The sequence below is a fragment of the Acipenser ruthenus genome, chromosome 6 (genome assembly GCF_902713425.1).
Source record: "Acipenser ruthenus chromosome 6, fAciRut3.2 maternal haplotype, whole genome shotgun sequence".
NCBI lineage: Eukaryota > Metazoa > Chordata > Actinopteri > Acipenseriformes > Acipenseridae > Acipenser > Acipenser ruthenus.
Window position 1 is genome coordinate 21,738,064 of NC_081194.1, and position 11,640 is coordinate 21,749,703.

General features: G+C 37.6%; 1 protein-coding gene across 2 annotated transcripts in view; it reads left to right on the forward strand.

The window, feature by feature from the left end:
* The window catches only part of LOC117411008 (ezrin-like), a 41,490-nt gene that overhangs the window by 28,531 nt on the left and 1,319 nt on the right, over positions 1–11,640 (forward strand). For both annotated transcript variants that reach the window (XM_034018006.3, XM_059025224.1), the window contains 6 exons: positions 4,476–4,572; positions 7,821–7,984; positions 9,171–9,301; positions 9,565–9,725; positions 10,023–10,115; positions 11,267–11,509. In XM_034018006.3, coding sequence (XP_033873897.1) covers positions 4,476–4,572; positions 7,821–7,984; positions 9,171–9,301; positions 9,565–9,725; positions 10,023–10,115; positions 11,267–11,509 — 889 coding nt within the window. The remainder of the gene's footprint in view (positions 1–4,475; positions 4,573–7,820; positions 7,985–9,170; positions 9,302–9,564; positions 9,726–10,022; positions 10,116–11,266; positions 11,510–11,640) is intronic.

Sequence of the window (11,640 nt, forward strand, 5' to 3'; positions counted from 1 at the left end):
TTTGCTTGTTTGATTGTTAGTAATTTATTGATTCCAGAATCTCATCAAGCAGCTTCTTGAAGGATCTCAGGGTGTCCGCTTCAACAACACTACTGGGGAGTTGGTTCCAGACCCTTTCAATTCTCTGTGTAAAAAAGTGCCTCCTATTTTCTGTTCTGAATGCCCCTTTATCTAATCTCCATTTGTGAACCCTGGTCCTTGTTTCTTTTTTTCTGGTCGAAAAAGTCCCTTGGGTTGACATTGTCAATACCTTTTAGAATTTTGAATGCTTGAATCAGATCACCGCGTAGTCTTCTTTGTTCAAGACCTGAATAGATTCATTTCTTTAAGCCTGTCTGCATACGACATGCCTTTTAAACCCGGAATAGTCTCCCTTCTATTTTTTTGTTGATTTCTCCCCCCTTCCTCTCTAGTTTTTTAAATGCTTCTGAACCTCCTCAAGGATACTTTCTCAGAGTAGATTGGTTCCCTTTTTATTTAAGTACAGTCCGTCCCGCCTATATAGATAGTCCTTGTTGTAGAATGTGGTCCTGTGTTCAAGGAAGGTGACGTCTTCCTGTGTGCACCACATTTTCAGTCATGCATTTAGATTTATTTATTTATTTAGCTGTCCGTATGCTCCTTTGCAAGGTGCTGGCAGTATCCCAGAAAATACCACAGTTCTGGTCTTGTTTTTAATTTCCTTCCTAGATCTCTGATTTTGTTTTGCAGGGTTTTTGGTCTGTCTCTTCCAATGTTGTTTGTACCGATGTGGATGACTACTACCGGGTCGTCTCCTGTTCGTTCTAGGAGCCTGTCCACATTCTCAGTGATGTGTGTGAGTGACAAAGGCTTCTGGAAGGCAGCACACTGTTGTAGTAAGAGGGTCCAGACTGCAAACTGAACTTGCTGTGTTTCTCAATATGGAGTGCCCAACAATCATGACCTCCCATCTTTTTGCTATCTGGCCATCACTTTTAATAGGGTCCTGGACGTTGTTCATTTTGTTCTCTTGATGTTGGTTTTGATCATCTAAATTTTCAAGTGGCTGAAATTTGTTTGATGTTTTGATTTTCTGGTGGATGTGTTTTCACAAAGTCTTTTTTTTTCCCCCTGCCTCTGCCTACCTGAACCCAGCTGTTTTGACCTTCTTCCGTCTCCCTGGTGGCTTTCAGCCTGTTAGGGGTTCCAAGAATTGTGGGTGTGCCAGCTCCTCAAGCTCCTGTTGCTGCTCCATTTCTGGCATACTTACTACTTTAAGCAAGTTCTAGATCGTACGGCACTTTACACACACTTGGTTTAGCTCTGCTGGGTTTTCTCGGATTTCCCACATCATGCAGGTGTCACAGACTACTGGCTTGAAGGCCATGTTATTATTAAATTGTCAATCTGCTTTCAAACTGCTTCTAACTGCTCTGCACTTTTAAACAATGCACACAATGTCGCTCCCACGCTGTCGCTGTAAGAACTGCCTCGCTTTGTTGTATTCTGTTGTGCTGGTAGCACCGCCGCGCCCCGGGCAAAACTAGACTCTCCAGACCACCGGGTTTCGCCCTTAACATGTAGATTGATTAGGCCTATACATGTATGATAGAGAGATACTACATATCTTGGTTGTGATGTAGGCAGTAAGTCAATTTAATAATAAATCCACGTACATGTATGAAAGACATATTATACATATTCAAGTATGGAGATGCAAAATGAAATGATCAACTGGAGTTCCGTTGCAGGGAAGAGGGTAGGCTACTGTACTGTTTGGAAAAATGACGATATAGTTGTATTCACTGTGGATAATGCAAATCTAAATGGCAATGCAAAGTCATGTAAAGTTTTGATTTAAAATATGACAGCAAAAAGTGGAAATTCTCCGCAGCCGCGGCACACTGGGACTGAAGCTGGGCCACGTAATTCATAAATTGTAACCAACAGCAAATTAAATAAATAAATAAATAAATACATTTTTTTTTAAAAAATTCCATGTTTTCAAACCTTTTTTTTCTACTTTGGAAGTTTTTTTTTTCTTAATTGACCATTATGTTTACACTGGAAATTTGTTATTTTACTCAAAACAAGGCAAAGGTTAGTGACGGCAGGAATATGAAAATTGGAGAATGCTATATTTAAATGCCAATGTATTTATCAAACGTGTCTTAAAACATTGGGATTTGTTTGAGTTTTTTATACCATGCCCTATAAACTGTTACTGTGAGGGAAGTGTTTTTTTTTGGTTTTTTTAAGCATTTTAACTAATTATTTGATAGTCATCATTTAGAATTTGCATTATATATATATATATATATATATATATATAATGTGTGTATATATATATGTATATGTATATGTGTGTGTGTGTGTGTATATATATATATATATATATATATATAATATATATATATATATATATATATATATATATATAATATATATAAAATTATATGGAAACTATAATAAGATCCAAAATGGAAAATTACCTATATGGTAAGTGTCCTGGGAGACAGCATGGTTTTAGGAAAGGGAGATAGTCTAAACTTGCTCGATTTTTTTTTTTTTTTTGAGGATGCAACATTGACAATGGATAATTACAAAGCATATGACATGGTTTATTTAGATTTCCAGAAAGCTTTTGACAAAGTCCCGCACAAAAGATTAATTCTCAAACTGAACGCAGTAGGGATTCAAGGAAATGCATGCACATGGATTAGTGAGTGGTTAACATGTAGAAAACAGAAAGTACTGATTAGAGGAGAAACCTCAAAATGGAGCGAGGTAACCAGTGGTGTACCACAGGGATCAGTATTAGGTCCTCTGGTTTTCCTAATCTACATTAATGATTTAGATTAGGGTATATAGTAAGCAAACTTGTTAAATTTGCAGACGACACAAAAATAGTGACAAACACCGTTGCAGCAGCAAATGTTGTTCAAAATGATCTAGACAGCATTCAGAACCGGGCAGACACGTGGCAAATTACATTTAATATAGAAAAGTGTAAGGTACTGCATGCAGGAAATAAAAATGTCCATTATAAATACCATATGGGAGATACTGAAATTGAAGAAGGAATCTATGATTCAGAAATGTCTATCTAGACAATGTGGGAAGTTATAAAAAAGGCTAACAGAATGCTCGGATATATAATGTAAAGTGTTGAATTTAGGGAAGTAATGTTAAAACTTTACAATGCATTAGTAAGACCTCATGTAGAATATTGTGCTCAGTTCTTGACACCTCGCTACAAAAAGGATATTGCTGCTCTAGAAAGAGTGCAGAGAGTGACCAGAATTTTTCCTGGTTTTAAAAAGCATATATGCAGACAGGCTAAAAGAATTGAATCTATTCAGTCTTGAAGAAAGAAGATTAGGTGGCGATCTGATTTCAAGCATTCAAAATTCAAAAAGGCATTGACAATGTTGACCTAGGACTTTTTCAACCTGGAAAAAGAAACAAGAAACAAGGACCAGGGGTCATAAATGAAGATTAGGTAAAGGGGAATTCAGAACAGAAAGTAAGAGACGCTGCTTCTTTTTTACACAGAGAATTAAGGGAGTCTGGAACCAACTCCCCAGTAATGTTGTTGAAGCCGACACCCTGGGATCCTTCAAGAAGCTGTTTGAGATTCTGGGATAAATAAGCTACTAACCAAACAAGCAAGATGGGCTGAATGGCCTCTCGTTTGTAACCTTCCTCATGTTCTTGAAAGCCAGAAAACCATACTTTAGCATCTCTAGATACAGGACACCATGCTTATGTAGCTTATCTAACACGCTAATTCCATTAGAGTAAACATGCTGCACAGAAAAAGCTTGCAACAGACTTGAGTCAACTAATCCTTTTGGGAACCTCCCAGATCATGCTTGTCGGGCAATATCGGTAACTGCAAAGTACACAGGCATCGAAATGTGACCTACAGTGCCTTGCAAAAGTATTCAGACCCCTGACCAATTCTCTCATATTACTGAATTACAAATGGTACATTGAAATTTCGTTCTGTTTTGATATTTTATTTTAAAACACTGAAACTCAAAATCAATTATTGTAAGGTGACATTGGTTTTATGTTGGGAAATATTTTTAAGAAAAATAAAAAACTGAAATATCTTGCTTGCATAAGTATTCAACCCCCACACATTAATATTTGGTAGAGCCACCTTTTGCTGCAATAACAGCTTTAAGTCTTTTGGGGTAAGTATATACCAGCTTTGCACACAGTCAGAGTGATTTTGGCCCATTCTTCTTGGCAGATTTGCTCCAGGTTGTTCAGGTTGGTTGGGATCTGAATACTTTTGCAAGGCACTGTATAGCATTATAGAGAACTTGTCCCAGTATATTACAGCAAGAATGTTGGCATTATTTTGTAGTTTGCATCAGAAATGTGCCAGTTGCCTTGAAACACCTTTAATGTTTTGAATCAACTGAGCTATGCAGTTTTTAGTCTATTTTATGATTGGGCATTAAAGATATGAAAGGTGTAACATTTAACTCTTTTCATTTCAGACTAACTCCAAAGATTGGTTTCCCCTGGAGTGAAATTAGGAACATCTCTTTCAATGACAAGAAGTTCATTATAAAACCTATTGACAAGAAGGCTCCAGTAAGTGCAACGTCCTTATAAAGCAAGTCTAGTGCCCAGAATGCAGGTCATTTAATAAGCTACAGAAATAAGAATATACTAGTTTAGTGGTTTGTATCTAAAATGTCTTTATGCCTGTAAAATAGGCTTCATTACTGCAGTCTGCTTTTAAAAGATTACCTTATTTGGTTGCCAACCTTAGTTTCGTGGTGACCCATGACTTGAATGGTGTAAGTCGGAAAATCTAGTGGAAACAACCAACAATTAATTCCTCGTAGAAATTAAAAGGCAATTGTAACAAAAATGACTCTGATTATCATACAGTATTGTACTGTTTCCCTGCTTTTAATGATTTGTATTTATTCACTATTTAATTTCTTGGAGTTCTCTTTTTTTAAATGTAAATCATGCTTTCAATTAGTCAGATTACTGCTAGAGCTTGGAAATCTCTGTGCAGTGTTTTGATGTTGCCATGGAAATCCTGTGTTTTTCCTGTGAACATGCCTTCATTGCAACAAGGTCCAATATTCCCTTGCTTGCTTGCTTGCTTGCTTGCTCTCATTAGGGTTGCAGGTGTTAATCAAAGGGTTTTTTTCCCCCCCATGTGTGTTTTCTCTATAAACATCTTTACCAACCACTGGAGAAAAAGTACCCTGTATTATCAAGACTGAGTGCAAAGATACTGAACTACTGCGTTCGCATATGTGCTATAAAGATTGTATTTCTGTACACAAGATGTCCTTTTTTATTTTCCTTTAAATCAATAGAACTGACTTCTGACAATTGCACCTTCAAAAGTAAACAGAAACTCTGCAGTAATCTATGGTGTTTTTTTTAACTGATAGTGAAGTGATAGTAAGTAGTCATTGAGGATTACTTCTAAAATAGATTTGGAACCAGCCGTTTGTGTAGATAGTACTTTAACTAAAGAGATTATAAACCTTCATAACAATAATATATTATGGTTTAAGTGTTTAATATGTAATGTTGCATAGGTCTTGTTTCCTCGTGACCCGAAACCCTTGTAATTCTCTACTTGGTATTATCTTGCTTTGAGTAGGTACATGGTCCTAGCGGAAGTGGAAATAATACTTGAATAACAGGTTCAAGCCAATACAGTGCTCGCTCTTTATTTCGCTATCTGACCTGCACATCAGTACTGAAAACAGTGAATTAGTGAAGGGCCCTTTTATATAGTAAAAATATGGTACCTGTATAATTTACTGTCAAAATGGCCTCCCAGTGAATTAACCAAAATTTGTGAATGATTAAATTGTGAAATAGAGGGAGGACTGTTTGTTTTACTGCCAGCTAAATAAGGCCCCTCAGCTTCTCTCTGGTCCTCTAAGGTTTCAATAAAACCAGGCTCAAATCGCAGTACAATGGGTGTTTTGTTTTATTTGTGTATGTGGTTATTACTCATAACTATGGATATGTATTTTGACACCAAGAGGGTTGGTGATAGATTGAGCAAACAGTAGTAGTTATAAATTAAAATGTGAAAAATGTTGAGCAAGACTGCAAAAGCATTTGGCTGGTGGATAATTAGGTGGGATACATTACATTTGTGACCCTTTTTTAAATTGTTTTTAAATCCTCAATATTGTAAACTACAGTAGGTAATTGCATCAGAGTCCCCAAAATCTGTTTCTTCCCTCTTGCGAGTAAAAATTGGCTGAACATTTACAGAAGTACAGAATCCAGTCTTCTAGCAAAACTGAGTTTGCCAATACAGAACAAAGCAAAATAAGCAAGCGTAGCAGCACCCCCTTAAGGCAGTCAGATCTACATGCAACCAGTTTCAGGATTTATTTAAGAGCTAAAGAGGATGTCAAAATTTGAGATTTTAATGCGCTGTAGTCTAATCACAGTGTGCTGTGTGCAAATAAAAAACATGTATAAGTACATTATTTTGGGTTCATTCATTTTGTGTTATTGGGTTAAATTTCTGATTTACAATAAGCATCTGTTTGCAGATAAACGTTTTAATTTTTAGCCCTCATCTTTTTCAATTCAGTACTTTTTTGGAAATAACTAGTGGTGCAGTCGGCACCCTAATTTCGTATTCGAGTTATCGTATAGGCATTTATCCTTGATAATCGATGCATTGATGTTTTATTTTTCAAAATAAACAACAAACGTTAGTTTAACAGAAGATCCAATAACTAAAAACACTATTGTGCATAAGTTAAACAAAGGCACAACTTGCAAGAAATACGAAGGATTTGAGTTTAACAACTGGAAAGAATATGCAAAGAATATGTTATACTCATAGCGAAACCACCGCAGGCAGTCATTATGACGGTTACAGCGGTGTTAAAATGAGACAAACTATCGGATACAACTCAAGTTTTATTCAAACACGTCATATCAAACATCTGCACAGCCAAAACACTGTATTTAGATGAACAATTAAACATAAAAGGATATATTTTCTGACCATTATAAAGCACTACTTCAAAAAATGAAAAACTATAATAAACATTTCAAAAGAAACTAGTGTGTAAACAGATATATGTACATACAAAACTGTAAAAACGAATGTATTTTGTAATTTAAAACAAAAGTAACATGTGTTTTCTCGTGCGTGTGTGTCACTCTGTAGCACTGAATGCAGGTTGAGCTGCAGCAGCCTGCTGCTTTGCAGTTTTCTGATAGAAATGTTTCTGCCTAAGCGCTGTGGCTAGCTTCAAGATTAAATCTCTCCTATTGATTATTTTCCCTGTTGCATTGCTTGTACAAAACAAAGGAATTGGTGACTGGCAGGTCCAGTAAAGAGAACAGGCTTGTGTATTTAAAAAAAAAAAAAAAAAAAAAAATAGAATATCGTAGGTTATATTAAAAATAAAAACATGTATTGTGAATCAAGAAAACGTGAATACAATATGCCTACTTCTGATTTGCGAATGTAGAGGCCTAAAGTGTGTATCCTAGCAACACACTAATCTACCGTACTAGCACTAAAAGAAGCGCACTCTCACACACTCAAGGTTTTAATGCAAACCGGCAACAGGAGAAATTTAAGGACAGACAATCAATAATTGATGCATCGATTTATTGTTGCTCCCCTAGAAATAACCATGTACAGTGGCTTACTGCATTTGAGCGTGTGACCTCTATGATTTGTCATATCAGCACTGGCAATATTTAAACTGGGCTTGCAAAACGTATTTTTGTTTTCTATCTGACAGACCTGGTTATGAAAGGGTTGACTGTTGGTAAAAGTTTGAGGCAGACAACAGTAAACCTGTCTGTTGTGCGTTTTTCAGGACTTTGTGTTCTATGCTCCACGCCTGAGGATCAACAAGCGCATCCTGCAGCTGTGCATGGGGAACCACGAGCTGTACATGCGGCGCAGGAAGCCTGACACCATCGAGGTGCAACAGATGAAGGCGCAAGCCCGTGAGGAGAAGCACCAGAGACAGATGGAGAGGTGGGTCTCATACATGCCTGAGGTTTATATAGTAATTCATTTGTGCTACTGTAATTTGATCTGTACAGTAAACTGTATACATTACAATAACCAGGTTTTCCCATACTTGCTCGCTGGCCTTATCCCCAGCTTGTTTTATCCCCTTTGATAATAGGGCAAAGCTGCTTTTTAGGATGTTTTAAGTGAAAAAAGATGTAGAGAAAGCATGAAGATGAAAATAGGGCAATAATGCAACTTTTGCAAAGCCTAATGTAGCTGTACTGTATGAATTTCTTAACACTTCAAAAGTATTTGTGGTAATTGTGGCTGCCACAACCGAAAACCATTAATTACAAAAAACAAAAACAAAACAGTACTTTGATTTTTAGTCAGTGCCACTTAGTCAAGATTTCTGCTTAAATGGGATACAACTCTGGGAGACTGTGTTCTTCCCAATGCTATTTATGTCATTTTAATTGGGATACAGTATTTTCAAATGACGGACAGAGATTGCTTTTCAGAGCAAGACAGGCTCGCGTAGCACAGTGCAGTCAGTGTGATTAAGCTGTGACTTGCTTAAACCACGTTGAAGGAGCTGGAGTCTCCTGTGGTTTTTCAGGCTGCTGTTGCAAAGAAAGTCGGCGTGTCAACATCCCAGGTGTCTCGCCTCGTGATAAGATGTGATTTCATAATTTTTCGTTTCATGTAAAAAAAAAAACAAAAAAAACAGCGTGTTTTTATTTTGTTTAGGAATAAACAAAATTGACTTATTTTAAATGATGTATTTAACATGTATTCTTTCTTTTACTTAGAAGCAAAAGTGTGACCTAAGGTCATCTCAAATGCCTCTTGTTTAATTGACAGCCTCTTGTTAGGGATATTTTTACTTCTCTCGAGCCGTCCCGATTTAAAGCGACACAGACTGTACTAGAATGATTGAGTGCATCTAAAAGAGATGCGTGTTTTATACATGAAATTTCATTTAAACTTTATTAATCAGAATACACAGATATATTTTCCCGTTTTCCACCTGTCTGTCAGTGTATTGCCACAGGAATCCTGTATTGTGCAGGTACCCATCCACTCCCCACCCCCAAAGTCATCAGTCTCCCAAGGAGTACAGTATCTGCTGAGTGCATATTTGTCTGTGTGTCACTTTTATTGTCCTTCCCTGCCTTTGTTAACACTGGTCTGCTCCTATCTACAGAGCACAGCTGGTGAATGAGAAGAAGAAAAGGGAGACCATTGAGAAGGAGAAGGAGCAGATGGAGCGAGAGAAGAGGGAGCTTCAGCTGAGGCTACAGCAGTTTGAAGAGAAGACCATGAAAGCAGAGAGAGGTAAGGCTCTGTATTCATACTTTACAGGGAACTGGATTCTAAAGAGAAGGGCAACCATATGTGGGGCTGGCAAGGGATGTCCAGGAAAAAATCTTAGCAATATGAAAAACTGCTGTGAACAAAATATCATAGTTAACATGCCATAATATTCAAAGGGTTGTGTGTGGCATTTCTCTGAAAAGATATTCATCATAGTGGGTCTAGAGTTCGTAGGGGTGGTGTTGTGCCTGAACTTTGCAGACCCCTCTGATTAACTCTTGCAGATTTGCAAGAGCAGATGAGGAGAGCCATTCAGCTGGAGGATGAGAGAAGAAAGGCGGAACAAGAGGCAGCACGCCTGGAGGCTGAACGCCAGGCTGCTCTTCTTGCCAAGGAGGAACTGGCCAGACAGGCTGAGGACCAAATTAAGAGCCAGGAACAGCTGGTAAGTGTCTATACATTGATACATCTGCTTCCAGGACTAGTTTCTCTTTTAAAAGACTGATAAATGACCTGTTATGTTGCATTTTATCCTGGCAAATTTGTAGTTTGTGGAACAGGATACACAAGGATTTAAGGGGTTTCTGTTTAATTCATTAAGTTTTTTTTTTTTTACTTTATACTTTATTTTATTACCACCTTGTTCATACGGAATGTTCTCAGTTCTATTTTAGAAAAGTAACTTGGTGCAGCTGCAGTAGAGTGGTGCATAATGTATTACATTGGAACTGTTTTGTGACAGGCTGCAGAGCTGGCAGAATATACAGCCAAGATCACACTTCTGGAGGAGTCCAAGAAGCGCAAGGAGGAGGAGGCTGACCAGTGGCAGCACAGAGTGAGTTTTCTGCTAATGAGGATCTTGTGAATTGAGCATCTTCCAGCACCAAGTACATTTAATAGAAAGACCATTTAAGTAGTATCAGAGTTCTTTGTCCTAGACTGCACTAATAGTCTTTTGTTTGAGTGGATTTATTTTTTCTTAAACCTCATTATAGTTCATATACAGTAACTTGCAATTCAATCACATGATACTAAACAGTACTGTGTAAATAAATTTCAGAAAGATCATTTAACACTAAAACTGCCGCGGTTATACTCCTACTTAAAACTGCCACAGGCAGTCATTATGACGGTTACATTTTAAACAACATCAATATTAAAATGAAAGACAAAATATCGAATACAACTCAAGTTTTATTCAAACACGTCATATCAAACATCTGCACCGCCAAAAAGCTGTATTTAAATGAACAATTAAACATAAAGGGTTTATTTTCTAACTGGCAACATATAAAGCACTACTTCAAAAAATGAAAATCTATAATCAAATTAACATTTCAAAAGGAACTAATGTGTAAACAGGTATATGCAAGTAAAAGTGCACCACGCTTAGAGAACGCTCGTATAGCTTCATGGCTCCGACTCTTTGGAACCTTCGCCCAGCTTTGGTGCGTGATGCTCCGACCGTCGGTCGCGTTAAATCAGCTCTCAAGACCCACCTGTTCTGTCTTGCTTTCCATGCTCTTTAAGCCTGATATCTGCTATTAGCTGCTGTGTTGTTGCTACTATTTCATGTATTATGCTATTGTCATGTATTATGCATTTTTCACTATTTAATGTATTATGCATTGTTTTTTTACTGTGTCATGTATTATGCATTTCTCTGTATTTAAAGTGTTATGGATTTTCTTGTTACTGCATCTTGTAAAACGCTTTGATGGTGGTCCACTATGAAAGGCACTATATAAAATAGATTGATATGTACATACAAAACTGTAAAAACTATATATATATAATATTTTTTTTCTTTTTTAATTTAAAATGAAAGTAACATGTTTTCTCTTGCGTGTCTCATTCGTGAGTCATGGGAAGTAAGCTGGTCGTTTTTGCCAGCTGGTGTACTTGAGCTTGCATTAGTGGTATTAACCAAAGACCTTTCTTTCCCTTATTACTAATATGCAAGCCTTTATCCCCATCCTTTCTCAGGCCAGGGAAGCCCAGGAGGACTTGGTAAGGACCAGAGAGGAGCTGCACATGGTGATGACAGCCCCTCCACCACCCCCTCCCCCAGTGTATGAGAACATGGATGAGAACGAGATGGAGGATGTTGAAGAGACTAACAGCACCTACAGCGCCGAGCTGCAGTATGAGGACATCGATGACCATCGCAAGGAGGAGGACCGCATCACTGAGGCAGAGAAGAACGAGCGTGTCCAGAAGCAGCTCATGGTAAGAGCAATAATCCCATTCCCTGATCAGATCAAGTCTACAGCTTTCCAGTCATCCCCCCACCCCAACCGGTCTACTGAACAGATTAAATATACATTAAAACTGCCATGCAATTTTAAATTTGTTTTATT